Here is a 24,835-nt window from a genome sequence, read left to right as displayed (position 1 = left end):
ATAACCATAACCGATTGAGCGGTTATACAAAGTTTCATAACCATAACCATTGGTTATATTGGTTACTAGTGGTTCGGTTATGTCGGTTATGGTTCGGTTACCCCTAACATGAACTCAGCCAATCTCAGTCATCCACATCATCTCCCCAACCCGTCCCACGCTAGGCTTTATAGCCACGCCAACGAGCCAACGCCGCTACCCACGCTGGCCCGATATGACTAAAACGGTGTTACTTGGCTACCCACACCCCAAACCCAAGTCCACACCCCGCATTCTAACAACATTATGCATTAATGTTTAATAATGAAAAAAAGTTGATGTTAATATGAAATTGTATATGGAAAAACAGAAAAACTCATAAAAAACGGTACATGAAACGTGAATGATATGGGTATTTATAAATTAGATAAAATGTGCTCTTATGAAAACCATTTGAATTAATCATTTAAAAAGGAAACAATATAAATTTAGTAAATGATACGATAAAAAAATAAATTGTAACTAACTAACTAACTAATTAATGATTAATAAAATGGGTTTTTTTTTTTTTTTTGAAAAAGCTACTTTTTTTTTAAACTTAATTGATTGAAAAAAATATGGTGAGGGCTTAACTTCAAAAGAGCATGCGTAAGCATTTTGTTTTGTTATATAGTATAGATATAGATTTATATATTATTAGGTTATCACCCGTGGTACCCACGGGTTGTTTTATTTTATATGCGACACAGGTAGAGAAATTTATTTATATGTCAAAACATTTCCCTTAGTAAATCGAGTCCCCCTCTACAAAAATAACCAACAAAATTATAAGTGTTTAAATATATAAAATAAACGTTGGTCTAGATACCATTCTACTATTATGTTACTTTATATTTTAATAATCACATACCCATACGGTCATACCTGACCCAATACCTCGTGTATTACGCAGATTGAATAATAAAAAAATGTTATCATTGACATGTGTAGACGTGCAGATGACTTCCAAATTGCCTTTTTAATCAACTTTTTTTTCAAATTATAAATAGAATATGGTATACTAAAAACAATGCAATTGACTTTCTATAGTCAAAATAACTGAGTTTGACATTAACGACTCGTTCAATAACAAAGTTGACTTTCTATATAAATCTTTTTTATACTTTTCATACGTACATATCAACAGTAACCTAAAATTTATATTTAAATAAGCTTTATATACAATTTACTATATAAACAACCCATATGTAAAGCTTGCTAATGCACTGAATATGGCATGAACAAAAGGCGTGCCTTGGTTTTACCTACGCCTCCTGTACAACCATAACCTCAAAACAATCAGACAAGTTTGCGTCTAAGTGCGCCAAAGTGAGGCAAGCTTTTTATAACTAAGAAGTCAAGTGATCAAAAGTAAACACAGACTGTGGGGAATGAACAAATTAGTTCAGTAATATGCAATGATAATAAATTATATGGTCTAGATGTACACTACTCACAAAGATGAATGGGTAGGTAAATATAGTATATCTAATGGGCTCGACAGGCAATCTTTTTTTCAAATAAAAGAACTTAGTTAAACACAGTATGGGTCAAACTCATAAATTTATTTTTTAAAGTTAAAAAAAATCAATACTATATTTAGAAGCCCCATTACATAAACCTCCACTTGATCATAAACCCACTATGATTTTAAGTCCTCTTTAAAAAAATTCAATACAATGTTAAGCCTCTATATCAAACCTTATGGTAAACCTGTTAGAATAGGTTTCCTTCTTCCCATTGTATTACCCTGTGTCCCATCTGGCATTCTTCGGCCTTTCGAACAGTGATGTCTCATTGGTGATGCATCCAAATGTGCTGACCTGCTTGTATGCCGGGATGGTGCAAGAAGCCCAAAAGTACCGTGGGTCAGGGTGCGTGACTTTGATTTACCACAGCCACGTCCCCATCCTTTCTTTGAATTCTCCTAAGCCTGCCAATATGTAGTGTCTGAGTCATAAACTTTTATAAAAAAAAATCCAGATTTTCTAGCATCAGTAATTAATGCGATAAATAATTCAAGTTTTTAATTAAACAGAAGTTATATACTTATACGCGTTAGAATAATACTTTGTGCAAACCCATTAAACCCGTTAAGTTTTGTTTATTCGACTTGTTTGGAGTAGAAAGGTTCACAGTAGTTACATACTCAACGCCGAATCAACAACCAAACACGAAAACCTTTTCTCCAAATTCTTTCATCATTTAATTTGTTAACCTGGATGACGTCAGCAAGATATTCAAAAAGATGGATGAACAAAAACCTGAACATTAATTCAAAGAAATTCTATGTTACTTGAGCAGTTTCATATCAACAGTAGTGCGGGACTGCATAAATTAAACGAAACAAATTAAAGTTCTGGAAAATAACAATGTGGTACTGCATAAATTAGAAACCTTACTTGAATTGGAGTTTCAATACTTAATGAACATTAGAGGATCCACCCCCCACCTCAGCAATGGGGCAAGAGACCATAATACCTGCATGATAAAAGACACTCAGTTTACACAAAATCCCCTTAAAATATCGCAATAAACCAAAATCCCTAATTTATAACCCCCCTCAAATTCAAAACATGCTAATAAACATTTAATGAATATCTGTATATAAATACATTAGAGTACATATTTGTCAAAAATACATAAGAGAACCTGCTTGCATTTAAAGCGAATACATTATCAATTTTCCTCACCTCCTTGCATTTAACCTATGAAGTGCACAATCCATGACCAAATTTTTGGAATATGTAGTTATGTATATATATTATAGTCATGAACCATTTTATCATTTGAAAATTTTATACATACTTTCTTAGAAGGAAAAAAATATCAATTCAAACAGCCAATCTATCCGGCCACCCAACCAGGTTGAATTGGTTTATCATTTCCAGAAATCGTAGTTAGCGGTTTGACCTAGAATTTTAGTCAAAACCAGACCACAAACACCCCTACTAAGAGTTACAAACAAACCTCTGGTGCAAAAACAGCAGCATTTTCAAATGGTACTCGTGAATAAAGTAAAGGAACATCTAGTATATTCAGAGATGGTAAAAGAAACCTGCAAATAAAAAACAAAGACTTTCACTATTTAAAAAGGTTAGAAATATTAAAAATTTACAAAACTTAAATCTTTCCTGATTGAGAACATGTACTCACATGTAATTAAGAAGAAGAAGAAAGTCATATAACCCATGTACATCATTATCGCTGAACACCGATAAAGATTCTGGGGTATTATCCACATCAGAGAGAGAAACCGTACGCCTAGTCTGCATAAATATGTAACGGGTCGATCAGTTTAAATTAATAATATCGTTCGATCATGAGTGGATCAGGTAATAATAATACCATTCCCCGGTTGTACTTTTCAATCTCTGAGAGCTCAAAGAGGTCTTCTGTAGTTACTTTCTCCACTTTAGAATGGCACAGAGGCATACTAAAAGAGATAAACTTAAATACATTAAAAAAACAATTAGCACAAGAACAAAAAATATGAAAAGACTAACATACCCTTTTGAGGGAATGATTTACTTGTTCTTTTAACAGCGACCTCAAGTTTCTTGTTGATTGGGATATGCATACTGTAAACTGGCAAGAAAATCTATATATTAGAGAAATGAAACTATACGTGCGTTATCACCAGATATATATGACAGAAAAATAACAAAGAAAAGAAGAGAAAAAAAACATACCGAACCGGAAACGAACCTGGGTAGTGCAAATTAAAAACCAGCTAACGTTGTTGCATGAGCTACATCTTGAAACGATGCATCGTTTACTAAGCAAAAGTTAGTTAAAAGAAATACGTCAAAAATCACCCGAAATATACTTTTGAAGTTGACCCTATCAAACCTTTTCCTCAAAAGGTTAACCAATTTAAATTCAACCACCCAACATTCCCATAGCCATCTCTGTAGTCTTTAGCACTAAAAATGTTTTCATTAGATTTATATAAAGGGATATGTTTTCTAGTCAATTAAAATTAGACAAAAAGCATTTGGGGCTAACTCCTGTACAAAAAAATTACCAGCTTTGACCCATTACCTAACTCATCCAATCGCGCCATTTTCCACCTCTACTAAAGACCGAAGGTAGAGAGGAACTGGACACAGTCATCTGTTCCTGTAATGTTTACTTTTCTTCCTTGAATTCCAAATCTGCAAAAAAAAAAATACTTATGAGAATATTAAAACATTATGTAGTTTTTTTCCTTCTAAAATGACACTTTTTGACCTGAAACTATTGAACACACTTTTAATCTGGCCCGTTCTGATATGTTAACTAACCATTATCAAATTAAACTTTTGAAACTTGCAAAACACAAACAACTGTAGCAAGTAGGAACTAATTAAGACTTATTACACTATCGTTTAACACTAACAATTAACAATTGTACATACATTTTGACATTTTCACTGGCGGCCACACCTTCTAGATAGACTCGAAGATCACCATCAGGGCCTGCAAGAAAGAAAGCATACAGTTTCACACAGTTAGGGAGTCCAAAATATAAACGGCAGGATTATAATATCTATTTTCACAAAAATACAAAAATAAATGAATTATAAAACAACTTACCTAAAGAGTTGTCATTTATATCCTTGTGCGTGTAAGACAACGGAAAGATTCAAGTGTGCTTCTACACAATAATGAACGTAACAGAAATTGAAACATGATACGCGACAAAGGTTTGTATGTAAGTTTTAATAAGAGAAAGAGATGAGACTTACAGGATTAGGCGATACGACCATTTCCTTCCCATATCTTCCCAGTTTCTTGAAGACTATGAACTTGTGATAGTTTTCAAGGCTTCAGGCACTTGAATTGGTGCAGTGAGATATGTCCTAAAAACAATAATACATCTTATAATAACATTAGTTAATAACAAACAAATATAATGCTGCCATTGACCACATCTTTTCAATGAAGGGTCTCTTGAAAAATACGAAACACGTACCCAAATAAACACCAGCTTCTTCTTCAAATCCCCTAACAAATAATCAACCATAGGGTCCAAAATTTTCCTATGCATAATTTCATGATTTACAAAGTGCTCACAGCGTATTATAGGAGACACTGAATGGTAAAATACATTTAACTTACTAACAATATAATACCTGGTTCTTGAAGACCAAATGGCAACGTCAAATCTCTCAAAGAAAAATCCTAAAACGTCATCCAAGAAGGGTCTCTTAAATACTGCATTAAACGAAAGATGATAAATAACAATAAAAAACAGGATATGTAATTACCAGAGACAAAAATTATAATAGTCCATCTTCACACCACCAGATCAGATCTGATCTCACCACAACAAAACTCGCTTTCCTCTGTACAATTCAATCAGTTAAGTATACAAATTAGAGACTTTCCTTTGTAATTCACCAAATGTCATCCACAGTAACCAGACCAGAAATAGAAATCTGAAATAAACCCTACCATAATTCAAAATTTTAATCAATTAACACACAACAATGAAAAGACATGAAACATAAACGATTAAATGTAATTAAGCAACTGATAGATCGTAATATCAAACAACACCCAAGTTGTAACAACCGAGAATCATCAAAACCCCCAAATCCATGAACATACTCAGATATTAGATGAATGTTAGTAAATCAAACATCGTGGTGTCGAATAAAATCCGCGTTGAACTTAACTTCAAACTTACCTTGAGGGTTTCGATGACGGATTGGGAATGGAGAAGAAGATTACCTTCAGGAAGTCAATACATCTCTGATATTTGCAGACTCCATGGGAAACCTTTAATCGGTTGTTGAATTGAAATTGACAATCACCTTAAACGGAAGATTGAAATCAAAGCAGAGGATAATCAGAAAGCATCAGCGCCGATGAATCATGGTCGGCATATCAAACCATCATCGCTTGAATCCAACTATGTTACCTCTGATTGCCACAAAAATGAAAGCGGCGATGAAGTTTTTGATTAGGGTTTACAGGGAGAATAGGAGAGAAAGCGGAAATGAAGTTCTGTAGTGTTCTTGAGTGAAAAGAAAATTTTAGAAACAATATATACCCGGTTCAAAATCCGGATCCCGTGTATACCCATATGAAGAAAAAAAAAAGACCCGAAATTTTGGAGCCAAAACCAATTTCTAAAATGCCTAAGGTGATGCCACATCATTTTCCAAGCCCTCATATCATGACACATCAGCCCTTATTTATCATGTTTATATATATATAGATTAAAGGTCGGTGATAAAAGCCACCAACCCTTTTTACCTCTTAAATTTTTTGTAATAACAAAACTAACCCTTTAATTTTATACATGTCATTTTAACCTCTCATGTTTCAAAAGTATTGAGTTTATCCTAAAACTAATTTCTTACGTTGTTATTTTGATGTACGCATCAGTATAAATTAAATTCGAGTTTGTCTACGCGTTAACGTATTTTTCTTTTGAAAATGAGTCGGGTCAGTTACAAAATGTTTTATTTTTATGTAAATTTTGTTCGGGAACAAATCAGGTCAAATATAATACGTTTCATTCGATGAGATAAATTTGAGTTGCTATGTTTCGACGTAAATTTAATTCAAAAAAGAGTTGGGTCGATTTTAGTCTATACTTTATCTTGTCGCGTACGATGCCTCCACACATGTTTACATATATATTAAAACTAAAAGTCGGTGGCTTTCTACTCACACCCACCTCTTCTTTCTTATATATTAAACTTTGGCGAAAAACAAACAAAATGGGAGTCTGCTATATTGGTTGGGCGTATAAATAATAAACTAGACATCAAGTGTTCGATCCCTGATCTGTTCTTTTTTATTTTTGCTATTAGCAATTTTTAAGTCTCATATAGTCAACTAAAAATGGTTATGTCATTATTAATAAAACTAATATATATTAAAAGTGTGAATTAGTATACACACTTTTTAATTTTCTCTCAACTTTAATATTGATATTTACACCCCTTTTAATTTTTAAAAATTTTGTAAAATGTCATTTAACTATCTTTAGTTTTTAAAGTTTAAAGTTTATTCCCTTTACTTTCATTCTTTAACTAAAAAACTATGTTCTTATGTGCTTATTTTTATGGACATGTAGGTATAAATTCAAGTTGGTTTATGTTTTAATATCATTTTTTTTAAACGACTAGGGTCAAATATAATATGTTTTCATGCCTATTTTTATGTACGTTTTCAGTTGATCTACGTTTTGACGTAAATTTTGTTCGGAAACAAGTCAGGTCAAATATAATATGTTTTTATTCGACGGAATAAATTCGAGTTATTGTATGTTTTGACGCAGCCGCAACGCACGACGGGTACAATTACTAGTATAGATTGATATTGAAATAGATTATATATACATAGATTTTTAATGCATGGTACACATCAAAGGAGAATGGCATTGATCTTAATTTGTTGAAGTTCTTTTATCTTCTTTTTTTTAAATACTAGATCACACCCACTCACTCATCTTATTAAACATTTTTAAACAATTAAGCTTATTAGTTAGTATGTTAAGTTTGTTACTTAATTTGTTCAATTGATAAAGGCAAAGCTTTTAAAAAACACTTAGGTTGTAAAAGGGAAGGTTTTGAGTTCAAATCACAATAACAGGTGATTAAGAGATTAGTCGTTTAAAAAAAAACTTAATTTATCGATTCAGTTTATTATTTAGTTTTGTTATTTTTGTATATTTCTATTTTACTTGAATGATGAATGTTTACTTCTTAGGCTTTTTTATATTTACATACTTTTAGATTTTATATTTTATAATATCAAATCCAGTTTTTGACACTGTCCAAATTGTAAACACGTAGAACTTTCTTAAAACACTAATAAACACATAAAATGATACCAACTTATCTAAATAACGTTATAATATCGTATATTCATTTCATAATAACACAAACTCAATGAGGTAACACCGAAACCGTGGTGTTAGCGCTGTCCCCAACCTTGACTATCATTTTCATTAACGCTTGGCAATCGGAGCCTATAGTGCTGATGAAACAGTAGAGTCCAGGGAGGTTCAATGGAACTGTAGCAGGCGAGTTGGGGTACATTTGATAAACTTCCGATCCGTCGCATCTGTCATGAGCCGACAGCGAAACTACTGCAGCGTTATGGACTCCTGTCGGGAAGTTAAAAACCAAAACATCGTTAACGAAGTATTTGTTATTCGGCACATTCCAACCGAACGGACCGCCAACTATATGTTCTTTTGCCAATGTGCAATGGAACTCCATGGATACAACTACCATGGCCATAACCACAAGCAAATTCAACTTTAAGTTTTCCATTTTTTGATTGATGAAATAGATGATACCATAGAGATGGAACTTGGGTTCTTACATAGATGGTGGAATTGCAGATATTAATGGTAATTAAATTTTAAAGTTTACTATTTAATGTAATGTAATTATGTAAATATGTTTCATTCTAAACATAAATGTGTATAAGAGAAATAATATTATGGCATAAAAGGTTATATCACGATTTGTATATTCTACAATACAACATTAGAGCATATTGATAACTTAGAAGTGGGATAAGGCTTAGGGACCATTAGATCCTGGGTTTGATTCTTACAAGGAGGTTATTCCCAGATTTATTGGTTTTTCTCCTGAATTATTATATAGGCATTATTGCAAAGTGAAAATGGATATCATCGAGTAGTTCTACTGATGGTAAGATGATACTCCAGTAGTTGATCCAAATTTATCGTTAAAAAATTGTCAATCTAATATTGTTAAAATTGTAAATCATCTAAGTTTAAACAAATTAATTTAATGTGCAATCAATAAAACATAAAATAGGTCTCAGGTCTAGATTTTATTCTCTTTTGGACGATAGATTACATTGGATGTCAAGATTGATCACATGTCTCTTTTAGTAATGTTATAATCAATGTTTTAAAAACCGGTTTTATAATCATATTAGATTGAGCTCTAAAATAGTTTAATCGGTTGAATCGAGTTGTACCGGCCGGTTCATCCGGACAACTAATTAACCCTACAATTTCATAAAATACAAATTTATCTCAAAAAATAATCTAATCTCAATAGGGATTTATGTAACTGATCATGGCTTTATTTAAAAAATAACTATTTTCTTGTAAAATATTAAGCATTTTAAGAGCAATTTATCTATACTATATTATAATGCATTGGGGGGGGGGGGTATTTTAAGATGCTCAAAAAATAAGAACTTCTTCCTTCTTTATTTATAAATAGACCCCTAAAATGAGGGTAACTTGGTCTTTTAAACACTAATTATATTTTAGACCCTCGTATGATTACACTTAAATCCCTTTATTTTAACAAAATTATGGCTAATTAGCTACACTTATCCCCTTCCACAACAAACTTATAATTATTTAACGTATTATTGTCATATCTTATAAACTATAATGTTTTACAAAAATCCAAGGGTACTGTGACAACCTACTCATTTTTGTCGACGTTCGATAGTTGTCTTGGTCAGTATTGCTGTGCAGATTAAAATGTACAAGTAGACGATGCATTAGTGTACAAGTGATTAAAGCAATGTGTCCAATCACATTTCAAATGCTCAAGACTCTCTACGTTGTTGTCATTATTATCAATTTAATGATATTCCAACCCTTTTCACTCAAATTTTTGTTTGATTAAGATTATTCACCAATTTGTTCCGACGACTCGAAACCTTACACATACAGGTTTGATATTAGCTTTGTTTGTATTCTGTATGTTTGTGTATTTACTTGGTTGGGTGTACACACTTACATGAGTTAGCAAGTAGTAAATTGACATCAAATAAGCTTATTTGTTTTATCAAATTTGTTATATTAGAAAACTTTATATAATACCATATTCAACAAAATGCACTTTTAGTTTTCATAAAAAAAAAAATTATAAAAACGTTTTTAGAAGCATTTCCGTTTTCATAAAACCTGTTTTTATAAAAGTTTTTTTTAGAAGTTTGGTAAATAAGTTTTCCACCAACAAACTTTTAGGAAAAAAACTCCATAATCTAAACATAATACATATTCAAAAACTGAATACTGTTATAAACCAGACATTTTAGGCCCAACCCATTACTTATGGGCTTTAGGGTTTACAGTTTTGTTTATCTATATATTGTAATGAAACAATGAGAATTCAGTTGGATCTCTATTGCTCTTTGGTTTTTATCTCGGCCCTCACAAACTAAATTGATACATGAAACCCCATCATTTTTAGAAAGAATCCAAGGGGATATTTGTGGGCCTATTCATCCTCCATGTGGACCATTCCGCTATTTCTTGGTCTTATTAGACGCATCCTCAAGGTGGTCACATGTGAGCCTTTTAGCTACTCGAAATATAGCATTTGCCCGACTTTTAGCTCAAATCATACAATTGAGAGCCAATTTCCCCGATAATCAAATTAGAAACATCCGGATGGATAATGCGGGAGAGTTCACATCTCAAGCATTTAATGAGTATTGTATGTCAATCGGGATCAATGTTAAACATTCAGTACCTCATGTTCACACACAAAACGGTTTAGCTGAATCTCTGATTAAACGATTACAAATAATCGCTAGACCACTTTTAATGAGATGTAAATTACCATCTTCTGCATGGGGTCCTGCTTGCCGCTGCATTGATTAGATTGAGACCAACTGCTGATCACGAATACTCCCCATTGCAACTGGTCTCAGGACGAGAACCAAGTTTGTCCCACCTTAGAATTTTTGGTTGTGCGGTATGTGTACCAATACCGCCACCACAACGTACTACAATGGGACCCAAAGAAGACTGGGTATCTATATTGGCTTTAACACCCTGTCCATAATTAAATATTTAGAACCAATGACGGGAGACATGTTTACAGCACGGTATGCTGACTGTCATTTTGATGAAACAATGTTCCCAGTCTTAGGGGGAGATAAGGACAAAGAAAGACTGGTAACACAAGAAATAACGTGGAATGCATCATCGCTATCAAATCTCGACCCCCGAAGTGGTCATTGTGAATATGAAGTCCAAAAGATCATACATTTGCAAAGAATAGCGAATGAATTACCAGATGCATTCTCACATGTACCAGCATCAAACGCACCTGCTCGAATTGAAGTAATCCCAGAAGTGATTACTATACAACGAAAGCGTGGGAGACCAATCGGTTCCAAAGACAAAAACCCACGAAAACGAAAAGAGCAAAGTAACGCAGTTGGTGAAAACTCACAAAAGATTATAAATAAAACCCCAGTAGAGGTAAATGTCCCAGAAGAGACAACTATAATTCCAGAGGAAAATGAAGTTTCAGAAGAAACACCGGTACCGAACGAAAATGAGATCTCTATTAATTATGTACAAGATAGTACAACGTGGAACTGGAATAAAACACGTGTTGACGATATATTCGCATATGCTATAGCAACGGATGTAATCAATGAAAATGATTACATACCTAAAACTTTAGAAGAGTGCATGCACAGAAATGATTGGCCAAGATGGCAAGAAGCCATAAACGCCGAATTGAATTCGCTCGAAAAGCGACATGTTTTCGGACCTGTAGTCCGAACGCCCATAGACGTCAAACCAGTAGGTTATAAATGGGTGTTTGCAATAAAGAGAAATGAAAAGAATGAGATTGTACGATATAAGGCTCGACTTGTAGCACAAGGGTTTTCCCAAATCCCAGGAGTTGATTATGAGGAAACGTATTCCCCTGTAGTGGATGCGATAACCCTAGGTTCCTAATCGGCTTTACAATCTTTGAAGGACTTCATATGAGACTAATGGATGTCGTCACTGCGTACTTATACGGGACACTTGAAAATGACATCTACATGAAAATCCCTAAAGGATTAAAATTGCCTGAAGCATTAAAATCAACACCTCGAGATATGTGTTCTATAAAGCTCCAGAGATCTTTATATGGTCTCAAACAATCTGGTCGTATGTGGTACAATCGACTTAGTGAATATCTCGAAAAAGAAGGATAGAAGTCTGATGTAATCAGTCCATGTGTTTTTATAAAAAGAACACTCTCAAGTTTCACTATAATAGCAGTCTATGTTGATGATATCAACATCATCGGATCTCCTGAAGGGATAGAGAAAGTTGCTCAGTTATTAAAGAAGGAATTTGAGATGAAAGATCTTGGTATGACAAAAGTATGCATCGGACTACAATTTGAGTATCTGTGCAATGGCACATTTGTCCATCAATCAAACTACATCCAGAAGATGTTAGTACGTTTCAATATGGATAAAGCACATCCGTTTAGCGTACCTATGGTTGTCCGACCGCTAGATCCACACAAGGATCCTTATCACCCTCAAGAAGAAGGCGAAGATGTACTTGGTCCAGAAGTACCGTACTTAAGCACGATCGGTGCCCTTATGTATCTCACAAATAACACAAGACCTGACATTGAATTTGCAGTACATGTACTAGCGAGATACAGTTCGAATCCAACATGTAGACACTGGAATGGTGTAAAACATATATTCCGGTATATTTGCGGGACACAAGACTTAGGTCTTTTCTATCAGAAAGATCAAAAGTCCTAGCTTGTTGGGTATGCTGATGCCGGATATCTATCAGATCCTCACAAAGCAAAATCTCAGACAGGTTATGTATTCACATACGGTGGCACATTAATTTCCTGGAAGTCAACTAAGCAAACACTTACAGCAATATCATCAAATCATGCCGATTAGAACAGATCAAGAAGGAGCCAACAATTATTTATGAAGACAATGCTGCTTGCATAGCTCAGATCAGAGAAGGTTATATCAAGGGTGATCGAACAAAGCACATTTCACCAAAATTTTTCTCAACATATGACTTGCAAAAGGAAGGGGAAATTGATGTTCGCCAGATTAAGTCAAGCGAAAATCTAGCTGACCTGTTCACGAAATCTTTACCCAGAAGCAGTTTCGAGCAGCTATCACACAGGATCGGTCTTCGTAGATTGAAAGATGTTTGTTGAATTCAGGGGGATAATTATGCACGTTGTACTCCTTTTCCCTTAACTAAGTTTTGTCCCACTGGGTTTTCTTAGTAAGGTTTTAATGAGGCAGCATGGCTGATCCAGTAGTATCAGTTTATTTATTCAGGTCCTGAACTACCTATTTAACATCATCCTGAAGTATGTTGTTAAACTGTGTGTAATTCTAAATGTCTGAGGGGGAGTGTTATAAACCAGACATTTTAGGCCCAACCCATTACTTATGGGCTTTAGGGTTTACAGTTTTGTTTATCTATAATGTTTTACAAAAATCCAAGGGTACTGTGACAACCTACTCATTTTTGTCGACGTTCGATAGTTGTCTTGGTCAGTATTGCTGTGCAGATTAAAATGTACAAGTAGACGATGCATTAGTGTACAAGTGATTAAAGCAATGTGTCCAATCACATTTCAAATGCTCAAGACTCTCTACGTTGTTGTCATTATTATCAATTTAATGATATTCCAACCCTTTTCACTTAAATTTTTGTTTGATTAAGATTATTCACCAATTTGTTCCGACGACTCGAAACCTTACACATACAGGTTTGATATTAGCTTTGTTTGTATTCTGTATGTTTGTGTATTTACTTGGTTGGGTGTACACACTTACATGAGTTAGCAAGTAGTAAATTGACATCAAATAAGCTTATTTGTTTTATCAAATTTGTTATATTAGAAAACTTTATATAATACCATATTCAACAAAATGCACTTTTAGTTTTCATAAAAAAAAAATTATAAAAACGTTTTTAGAAGCATTTCCGTTTTCATAAAACCTGTTTTTATAAAAGTTTTTTTTAGAAGTTTGGTAAATAAGTTTTCCACCAACAAACTTTTAGGAAAAAAACTCCATAATCTAAACATAATACATATTCAAAAACTGAATACTGTTATAAACCAGACATTTTAGGCCCAACCCATTACTTATGGGCTTTAGGGTTTACAGTTTTGTTTATCTATATATTGTAATGAAACAATGAGAATTCAGTTGGATCTCTATTGCTCTTTGGTTTTTATCTCGGCCCTCACAAACTAAATTGATACATGAAACCCCATCATTTTTAGAAAGAATCCAAGGGGATATTTGTGGGCCTATTCATCCTCCATGTGGACCATTCCGCTATTTCTTGGTCTTATTAGACGCATCCTCAAGGTGGTCACATGTGAGCCTTTTAGCTACTCGAAATATAGCATTTGCCCGACTTTTAGCTCAAATCATACAATTGAGAGCCAATTTCCCCGATAATCAAATTAGAAACATCCGGATGGATAATGCGGGAGAGTTCACATCTCAAGCATTTAATGACTATTGTATGTCAATCGGGATCAATGTTAAACATTCAGTACCTCATGTTCACACACAAAACGGTTTAGCTGAATCTCTGATTAAACGATTACAAATAATCGCTAGACCACTTTTAATGAGATGTAAATTACCATCTTCTGCATGGGGTCATGCTTGCCGCTGCATTGATTAGATTGAGACCAACTGCTGATCACGAATACTCCCCATTGCAACTGGTCTCCGGACGAGAACCAAGTTTGTCCCACCTTAGAATTTTTGGTTGTGCGGTATGTGTACCAATACCGCCACCACAACGTACTACAATGGGACCCAAAGAAGACTGGGTATCTATATTGGCTTTAACACCCTGTCCATAATTAAATATTTAGAACCAATGACGGGAGACATGTTTACAGCACGGTATGTTGACTGTCATTTTGATGAAACAATGTTCCCAGTCTTAGGGGGAGATAAGGACAAAGAAAGACTGGTAACACAAGAAATAACGTGGAATGCATCATCGCTATCAAATCTCGACCCCCGAAGTGGTCATTGTGAATATGAAGTCCAAAAGATCATACATTTGCAAAGAATAGCGAATGAATTACCAGATGCATTCTCACATGTACCAGCATCAAACGCACCTGCTCGAATTGAAGTAATCCCAGAAGTGATTACTATACAACGAAAGCGTGGGAGACCAATCGGTTCCAAAGACAAAAACCCACGAAAATGAAAAGAGCAAAGTAACGCAGTTGGTGAAAACTCACAAAAGATTATAAATAAAACCCCAGTAGAGGTAAATGTCCCAGAAGAGACAACTATAATTCCAGAGGAAAATGAAGTTTCAGAAGAAACACCGGTACCGAACGAAAATGAGATCTCTATTAATTATGTACAAGATAGTACAACGTGGAACTGGAATAAAACACGTGTTGACGATATATTCGCATATGCTATAGCAACGGATGTAATCAATGAAAATGATTACATACCTAAAACTTTAGAAGAGTGCATGCACAGAAATGATTGGCCAAGATGGCAAGAAGCCATAAACGCCGAATTGAATTCGCTCGAAAAGCGACATGTTTTCGGACCTGTAGTCCGAACGCCCATAGACGTCAAACCAGTAGGTTATAAATGGGTGTTTGCAATAAAGAGAAATGAAAAGAATGAGATTGTACGATATAAGGCTCGACTTGTAGCACAAGGGTTTTCCCAAATCCCAGGAGTTGATTATGAGGAAACGTATTCCCCTGTAGTGGATGCGATAACCCTAGGTTCCTAATCGGCTTTACAATCTTTGAAGGACTTCATATGAGACTAATGGATGTCGTCACTGCGTACTTATACGGGACACTTGAAAATGACATCTACATGAAAATCCCTAAAGGATTAAAATTGCCTGAAGCATTAAAATCAACACCTCGAGATATGTGTTCTATAAAGCTCCAGAGATCTTTATATGGTCTCAAACAATCTGGTCGTATGTGGTACAATCGACTTAGTGAATATCTCGAAAAAGAAGGATAGAAGTCTGATGTAATCAGTCCATGTGTTTTTATAAAAAGAACACTCTCAAGTTTCACTATAATAGCAGTCTATGTTGATGATATCAACATCATCGGATCTCCTGAAGGGATAGAGAAAGTTGCTCAGTTATTAAAGAAGGAATTTGAGATGAAAGATCTTGGTATGACAAAAGTATGCATCGGACTACAATTTGAGTATCTGTGCAATGGCACATTTGTCCATCAATCAAACTACATCCAGAAGATGTTAGTACGTTTCAATATGGATAAAGCACATCCGTTTAGCGTACCTATGGTTGTCCGACCGCTAGATCCACACAAGGATCCTTATCACCCTCAAGAAGAAGGCGAAGATGTACTTGGTCCAGAAGTACCGTACTTAAGCACGATCGGTGCCCTTATGTATCTCACAAATAACACAAGACCTGACATTGAATTTGCAGTACATGTACTAGCGAGATACAGTTCGAATCCAACACGTAGACACTGGAATGGTGTAAAACATATATTCCGGTATATTTGCGGGACACAAGACTTAGGTCTTTTCTATCAGAAAGATCAAAAGTCCTAGCTTGTTGGGTATGCTGATGCCGGATATCTATCAGATCCTCACAAAGCAAAATCTCAGACAGGTTATGTATTCACATACGGTGGCACATTAATTTCCTGGAAGTCAACTAAGCAAACACTTACAGCAATATCATCAAATCATGCCGATTAGAACAGATCAAGAAGGAGCCAACAATTATTTATGAAGACAATGCTGCTTGCATAGCTCAGATCAGAGAAGGTTATATCAAGGGTGATCGAACAAAGCACATTTCACCAAAATTTTTCTCAACATATGACTTGCAAAAGGAAGGGGAAATTGATGTTCGCCAGATTAAGTCAAGCGAAAATCTAGCTGACCTGTTCACGAAATCTTTACCCAGAAGCAGTTTCGAGCAGCTATCACACAGGATCGGTCTTCGTAGATTGAAAGATGTTTGTTGAATTCAGGGGGATAATTATGCACGTTGTACTCTTTTTCCCTTAACTAAGTTTTGTCCCACTGGGTTTTCTTAGTAAGGTTTTAATGAGGCAGCATGGCTGATCCAGTAGTATCAGTTTATTTATTCAGGTCCTGAACTACCTATTTAACATCATCCTGAAGTATGTTGTTAAACTGTGTGTAATTCTAAATGTCTGAGGGGGAGTGTTATAAACCAGACATTTTAGGCCCAACCCATTACTTATGGGCTTTAGGGTTTACAGTTTTGTTTATCTATAATGTTTTACAAAAATCCAAGGGTACTGTGACAACCTACTCATTTTTGTCGACGTTCGATAGTTGTCTTGGTCAGTATTGCTGTGCAGATTAAAATGTACAAGTAGACGATGCATTAGTGTACAAGTGATTAAAGCAATGTGTCCAATCACATTTCAAATGCTCAAGACTCTCTACGTTGTTGTCATTATTATCAATTTAATGATATTCCAACCCTTTTCACTCAAATTTTTGTTTGATTAAGATTATTCACCAATTTGTTCCGACGACTCGAAACCTTACACATACAGGTTTGATATTAGCTTTGTTTGTATTCTGTATGTTTGTGTATTTACTTGGTTGGGTGTACACACTTACATGAGTTAGCAAGTAGTAAATTGACATCAAATAAGCTTATTTGTTTTATCAAATTTGTTATATTAGAAAACTTTATATAATACCATATTCAACAAAATGCACTTTTAGTTTTCATAAAAAAAAAAATTATAAAAACGTTTTTAGAAGCATTTCCGTTTTCATAAAACCTGTTTTTATAAAAGTTTTTTTTAGAAGTTTGGTAAATAAGTTTTCCACCAACAAACTTTTAGGAAAAAAACTCCATAATCTAAACATAATACATATTCAAAAACTGAATACTGTTATAAACCAGACATTTTAGGCCCAACCCATTACTTATGGGCTTTAGGGTTTACAGTTTTGTTTATCTATATATTGTAATGAAACAATGAGAATTCAGTTGGATCTCTATTGCTCTTTGGTTTTTATCTCGGCCCTCACAAACTAAATTGATACATGAAACCCCATCATTTTTAGAAAGAATCCAAGGGGATATTTGTGGGCCTATTCATCCTCCATGTGGACCATTCCGCTATTTCTTGGTCTTATTAGACGCATCCTCAAGGTGGTCACATGTGAGCCTTTTAGCTACTCGAAATATAGCATTTGCCCGACTTTTAGCTCAAATCATACAATTGAGAGCCAATTTCCCCGATAATCAAATTAGAAACATCCGGATGGATAATGCGGGAGAGTTCACATCTCAAGCATTTAATGACTATTGTATGTCAATCGGGATCAATGTTAAACATTCAGTACCTCATGTTCACACACAAAACGGTTTAGCTGAATCTCTGATTAAACGATTACAAATAATCGCTAGACCACTTTTAATGAGATGTAAATTACCATCTTCTGCATGGGGTCATGCTTGCCGCTGCATTGATTAGATTGAGACCAACTGCTGATCACGAATACTCCCCATTGCAACTGGTCTCCGGACGAGAACCAAGTTTGTCCCACCTTAGAATTTTTGGTTGTGCGGTATGTGTACCAATACCGCCACCACAACGTACTACAATGGGACCCAAAGAAGACTGGGTATCTATATTGGCTTTAACACCCTGTCCATAATTAAATATTTAGAACCAATGACGGGAGACATGTTTACAGCACGGTATGCTGACTGTCATTTTGATGAAACAATGTTCCCAGTCTTAGGGGGAGATAAGGACAAAGAAAGACTGGTAACACAAGAAATAACGTGGAATGCATCATCGCTATCAAATCTCGACCCCCGAAGTGGTCATTGTGAATATGAAGTCCAAAAGATCATACATTTGCAAAGAATAGCGAATGAATTACCAGATGCATTCTCACATGTACCAGCATCAAACGCACCTGCTCGAATTGAAGTAATCCCAGAAGTGATTACTATACAACGAAAGCGTGGGAGACCAATCGGTTCCAAAGACAAAAACCCACGAAAATGAAAAGAGCAAAGTAACGCAGTTGGTGAAAACTCACAAAAGATTATAAATAAAACCCCAGTAGAGGTAAATGTCCCAGAAGAGACAACTATAATTCCAGAGGAAAATGAAGTTTCAGAAGAAACACCGGTACCGAACGAAAATGAGATCTCTATTAATTATGTACAAGATAGTACAACGTGGAACTGGAATAAAACACGTGTTGACGATATATTCGCATATGCTATAGCAACGGATGTAATCAATGAAAATGATTACATACCTAAAACTTTAGAAGAGTGCATGCACAGAAATGATTGGCCAAGATGGCAAGAAGCCATAAACGCCGAATTGAATTCGCTCGAAAAGCGACATGTTTTCGGACCTGTAGTCCGAACGCCCATAGACGTCAAACCAGTAGGTTATAAATGGGTGTTTGCAATAAAGAGAAATGAAAAGAATGAGATTGTACGATATAAGGCTCGACTTGTAGCACAAGGGTTTTCCCAAATCCCAGGAGTTGATTATGAGGAAACGTATTCCCCTGTAGTGGATGCGATAACCCTAGGTTCCTAATCGGCTTTACAATCTTTGAAGGACTTCATATGAGACTAATGGATGTCGTCACTGCGTACTTATACGGGACACTTGAAAATGACATCTACATGAAAATCCCTAAAGGATTAAAATTGCCTGAAGCATTAAAATCAACACCTCGAGATATGTGTTCTATAAAGCTCCAGAGATCTTTATATGGTCTCAAACAATCTGGTCGTATGTGGTACAATCGACTTAGTGAATATCTCGAAAAAGAAGGATAGAAGTCTGATGTAATCAGTCCATGTGTTTTTATAAAAAGAACACTCTCAAGTTTCACTATAATAGCAGTCTATGTTGATGATATCAACATCATCGGATCTCCTGAAGGGATAGAGAAAGTTGCTCAGTTATTAAAGAAGGAATTTGAGATGAAAGATCTTGGTATGACAAAAGTATGCATCGGACTACAATTTGAGTATCTGTGCAATGGCACATTTGTCCATCAATCAAACTACATCCAGAAGATGTTAGTACGTTTCAATATGGATAAAGCACATCCGTTTAGCGTACCTATGGTTGTCCGACCGCTAGATCCACACAAGGATCCTTATCACCCTCAAGAAGAAGGCGAAGATGTACTTGGTCCAGAAGTACCGTACTTAAGCACGATCGGTGCCCTTATGTATCTCACAAATAACACAAGACCTGACATTGAATTTGCAGTACATGTACTAGCGAGATACAGTTCGAATCCAACACGTAGACACTGGAATGGTGTAAAACATATATTCCGGTATATTTGCGGGACACAAGACTTAGGTCTTTTCTATCAGAAAGATCAAAAGTCCTAGCTTGTTGGGTATGCTGATGCCGGATATCTATCAGATCCTCACAAAGCAAAATCTCAGACAGGTTATGTATTCACATACGGTGGCACATTAATTTCCTGGAAGTCAACTAAGCAAACACTTACAGCAATATCATCAAATCATGCCGATTAGAACAGATCAAGAAGGAGCCAACAATTATTTATGAAGACAATGCTGCTTGCATAGCTCAGATCAGAGAAGGTTATATCAAGGGTGATCGAACAAAGCACATTTCACCAAAATTTTTCTCAACATATGACTTGCAAAAGGAAGGGGAAATTGATGTTCGCCAGATTAAGTCAAGCGAAAATCTAGCTGACCTGTTCACGAAATCTTTACCCAGAAGCAGTTTCGAGCAGCTATCACACAGGATCGGTCTTCGTAGATTGAAAGATGTTTGTTGAATTCAGGGGGATAATTATGCACGTTGTACTCTTTTTCCCTTAACTAAGTTTTGTCCCACTGGGTTTTCTTAGTAAGGTTTTAATGAGGCAGCATGGCTGATCCAGTAGTATCAGTTTATTTATTCAGGTCCTGAACTACCTATTTAACATCATCCTGAAGTATGTTGTTAAACTGTGTGTAATTCTAAATGTCTGAGGGGGAGTGTTATAAACCAGACATTTTAGGCCCAACCCATTACTTATGGGCTTTAGGGTTTACAGTTTTGTTTATCTATATATTGTAATGAATCAATGAGAATTCAGTTGGATCTCTATTGCTCTTTGGTTTTTATCAAATACCAGATTGTGTTGCATTTTTTTAGGGATTATAAGTTCAAAATTACTCTTATAGATAATATTAGTTAGTTAAAAAAGTTACAGGTTATTTAATTCGTTGGTTTATAGGTTGTTTATATAGTATAATTCATTAGTTTTTTTCACTTCAAGAAATTTCTTGTTCTTTAGATATAGTATAACTCATTAGTTTTTTTCACAACAAGAAATTTCGTGTTCTTTAGAATTCTTGGTTTATAGGTACTTCAATTTTCTGTTGTGTATAACTTTGATTTATTCTACTATGCTCACACTTAACATTCATCTTATTTATTATTTAGTGGTTTTGGAGCTTCAGCATTCATCCTTTCAGATCTTTACACAGGTATGAATGTTTCTAAAACACGATATATTGTTTTTTTTTGTTTTTATATTATGTTTAACTGTGAACGTCATTTTTTATCCTATATTATATATAACGGTAACATTATTAAATTATGTAACAAAAATACTTAACATTTGTTTTTTCCAGTTCCCAAACTGCTCCAACTGCTCCAACTACTACTACTACTACTTACTACTACTACTACTACTGCTGCTGCTGCTTCTGCTTCTGCTTCTGCTTCTGCTTCTGCTTCTGCTTCTGCTACTGCTACTGCTACTGCTACTGCTACTGCTACTGCTACTGCTACTGCTACTGCTACTACTGCTACTACTACTGATGATGTATCAGTTAAACAGGAGAACAGAGAAGAAACTCATTCTCCAAAGGATGTTAAAATCAAACAGGAATAGATACAAGAAATTCTGGAGGACGCTGATCTCGATGATGACAAATGGTGGTGTGACAAAAATAGATGACATCCTTGAGATGTTTAAGCCGTACGATTACTAAACTGATCTCATCATAATGCAAAGTACTTGACACTTGAGCTTTTAGTTTTCAACTTTTATATTTAAGTCTTATATTTCCTTATTCGTGTGCTACTTTGTATAACTTTTATTTATGTTTAAAACTTATTTTTTTATTCGTGTGTTACTTTATTGCATCAATGGTTTCTTTAAATACTTGATAATTTAAATTCTAAATGTAATAATTACTAGAAATGTGTCATACTTATGACATATACCCACCACAATAATGCTAACATAAATATTATACGAATAAAAAAACTACCAGAAATGAGTGCCGCAATGCAAAGTGTTGTCTCCGCCGCATCGCGTGAGCACTGATGCGTGTGTAGTGTGTATATAATTTAGATATATTATTAAGCCCTTTTTACACCTTTAGCCAAGTTTTAAATTTATAAAACACGATATTTACTAACACTAAACACACATATGGGCAAGTGCACCCATTGTGGACGTAGTATAGTGTTGGTAAGATACCGAGGTCGTCCAATGACACAAGAGCTTTTAGTACCGGTTTATCCTCAACGTCTAATCAAATCAAAAAGTTAGAAAAATGTTTTTTAAACTAAGAATATAAAAACTAACTAAATGCTGAAAAATAGAAATAAAATAAAAACAGATAGACAAGATGAATCACTTGGATCCGACTCGTGTATTAGTATAACCTTTGATTATTTTCGCACTTTTGCACTTGTTTAAGAGATTATCTTAGTTATTGTAGTAGGCCCCTCTTTTGATGGCGACGTTACCCTCAACCCAGTAGTTTGAGTCAGCAAGGATACAATCCTAAAGGGTTGGATTATTGGAAGATAATGAATTAAGTTATTAATGCAAATTGTGGTAGGCCCCGCTTTTGGCGGTGACGTTACCCTCGGCTAAGTAGTCTGAGTCAGCAGGGATACAGTCCTAAATAGTCGGGTTATAGTATTAATAGTAGTTAACTTATGAGGGGGTCAAAGAGTTTCGATCCCCGCCATCCAATACCTATGGGCATTGAAGGAGATCCTACTAAATTTGACCTAGGTTCCTTGCAGGACCTCTAAAAGCTGAACAAGGGCAAGACCCTTACCAAACCGTTCCCTTAACCCCTGACCAGGTAGCCAACATACCTCCATATAGACCGTGCAGATATGAATGGTGAAAATCTTTTATTTTATATAGACAGTAAAATAATGGCAAGACACCACGGACAAACGATAATGAAAGATCACCTTCAACATAAGCAACTAGTTATTAAAGTCATTAATACAAAACCAAATAAAAAGTGCAAAAGATTAAAAATAAAAAGTATTATACTAAACACTTGTCTTCACCAAGTGATGTAAGAGACTTAGGCAAACATGGCCTTGATTGTCAAGAACTCTTACTATCAATCTTGGATCCCGAGACGACTCACACACTCTACGATGGACAATGGATGACGGTGGTGGATGATGGTGTTATGGTGGTGGTGGGTGGTGGATGAAGTGTGAGAGAGGTGGTGTGCCAAGGGATGGATTGGAATGAAACCAAGCACTCCTATTTATAGGCTGAACAGAAGGCTGGGCACGGCCCCGTGTCCGCTGGACACGCCCCCGTGCCCGTCTGACACTCTCTCTCTTCATTAATTGTAATTCGCAATTACAATTAATGCGCCTGCTGTACTTTTGCCACGCCCTCGTGCTCACTGGACACGGCCCCGTGGTGGGCAATAGAAGCTTCTACAGGTTTGTCTTTTCTGCTGCTTCTTGGGCACGGCCCCGTGCTGGCTGAGCACGGGGCGTGTTCAGGCTTCTGTTTTCTCTTCTTCGCTTGAGAGGATGCCGTTGAGGGTTCGGGCAGTCTACTTTTATTCCTTTTCTTGTATTTATGTTAGAATTAGCTGTCTTTTTGCTTCTTTTGTGAATTTGAGCTCATTTCATCCTGAAAATACAAAAGGAAGACAAAAACACTCTTTTTCCAACATTAGTACTTAAAAAGGGTTAGTTTTATGCCTTAATTGATGTCATTTATATGTTGCATTTTACACACATCAAATACCCCCACACTTAAACTTTTGCTTGTCCTCAAGCAAAACTCTTTAAATGTGGCTTACACTCCCAAATGGAATGGGTAGAAGAGAAGGTTTTTGGCTTGTCATAGAGTGTCGGGAATCCAAGATCTTTTTGGGTTTTATTTTTATTTATTTACAATCCTATTCGTTATGATTTATTTAGAACGCTTCATAGGATAAATTACTTATTTGGGCATAACATGCCTTTTTAAAATTCCATTTATATACAAGTTCACATACCTCACGGGAGAAATCACTCAACACTCGGCCGAAGGTGTATTTTTTTTTAGTGAATCAGTCGAGAGCGGCATAGAACTTACGCCTTCCATAGGCTTGCCAAGCAATCAATCCTCCTCCTTTTTAACTTTTATACCTTTGTAAAATATCAAGAGGACTTTTTGGGTGAAGGGTTAGGCTTGGGCTAAAGGTAGGTGGTTGGGTTAGTGGTTAGTAAAAGGGCGAAAAGCGTAAAAAGCGTCGGTTTTCATAACACACTTTGTTTTTAGTGACTTTTTATTTTGAAGTATTTCTTCAAACAAGCTTTTGTTTGCATACCTTGTTTGTTTTTAACTTCATCATCATATTATTATTATTTTTTTTAGTCACATAAAAGAACGAGCTTTGCGAAAAACCGAGCTTGTTACTAAAATAATGGGTGAAAAATAAAAAGGGTTTTTGGTGGGTAAAAAGGGTTTAGGGTAAAGAAACCAAAGGTTTAGGCTCAAAGGGGTTAATTAGGGGGATTTTGGGTAGGTGGTAAAAAAAATGAAAAATAATGGTGTAGAAGGAAAAAATGGTTAGTCCTAATGCCTCCATCATTTACTTACTTGGGTTTAAGTTGGTAAGGACCGGGAATGAATCGTCGTGGCAAGTTCTAGAGTTGTAAGAACCAAGCGGCTATTCACACAAGAAACGAAAAATGAGCATTTAGTCTAAAGATGTAAATTTGTATGC

At 35.3% G+C, this 24,835-nt stretch overlaps 1 protein-coding gene and 1 long non-coding RNA gene across 17 annotated transcripts; both read right to left on the bottom strand.

The window, feature by feature from the left end:
- Nucleotides 1-1,596: 1,596 nt before the first annotated feature.
- On the bottom strand, nucleotides 1,597-6,009 carry LOC110940735. Of its 16 annotated transcripts, none has more exons than XR_004893344.1 (17): nucleotides 5,737-6,009; nucleotides 5,271-5,453; nucleotides 5,136-5,184; nucleotides 4,976-5,042; nucleotides 4,749-4,862; nucleotides 4,597-4,657; nucleotides 4,419-4,479; nucleotides 4,063-4,175; nucleotides 3,711-3,796; nucleotides 3,529-3,606; nucleotides 3,367-3,454; nucleotides 3,175-3,287; nucleotides 2,989-3,076; nucleotides 2,671-2,726; nucleotides 2,421-2,499; nucleotides 2,164-2,282; nucleotides 1,598-1,951 (listed from the first exon to the last, which is right to left on the bottom strand). It is a non-coding gene; the product is annotated as an uncharacterized LOC110940735 (long non-coding RNA). The 16 variants fall into 16 exon arrangements; XR_004893342.1 differs by having other exon boundaries at nucleotides 5,136-5,217; nucleotides 5,328-5,453; XR_004893346.1 differs by having other exon boundaries at nucleotides 1,599-1,951; nucleotides 5,271-5,348.
- Nucleotides 6,010-7,907: 1,898 nt separating this feature from the next.
- LOC110943297 (uclacyanin 1-like) lies at nucleotides 7,908-8,297 on the bottom strand. Its single transcript, XM_022185047.1, has one exon. It carries the CDS (start codon nucleotides 8,295-8,297, stop codon nucleotides 7,908-7,910), a length of 390 nt encoding a protein of 129 aa, XP_022040739.1.
- Between the last annotated feature and the right edge of the window lie 16,538 nt (nucleotides 8,298-24,835).

The sequence above is a fragment of the Helianthus annuus genome, chromosome 5 (assembly GCF_002127325.2).
Source record: "Helianthus annuus cultivar XRQ/B chromosome 5, HanXRQr2.0-SUNRISE, whole genome shotgun sequence".
Classification (NCBI taxonomy): domain Eukaryota; kingdom Viridiplantae; phylum Streptophyta; class Magnoliopsida; order Asterales; family Asteraceae; genus Helianthus; species Helianthus annuus.
This window is presented reverse-complemented; position numbering and strand designations above follow the sequence as displayed.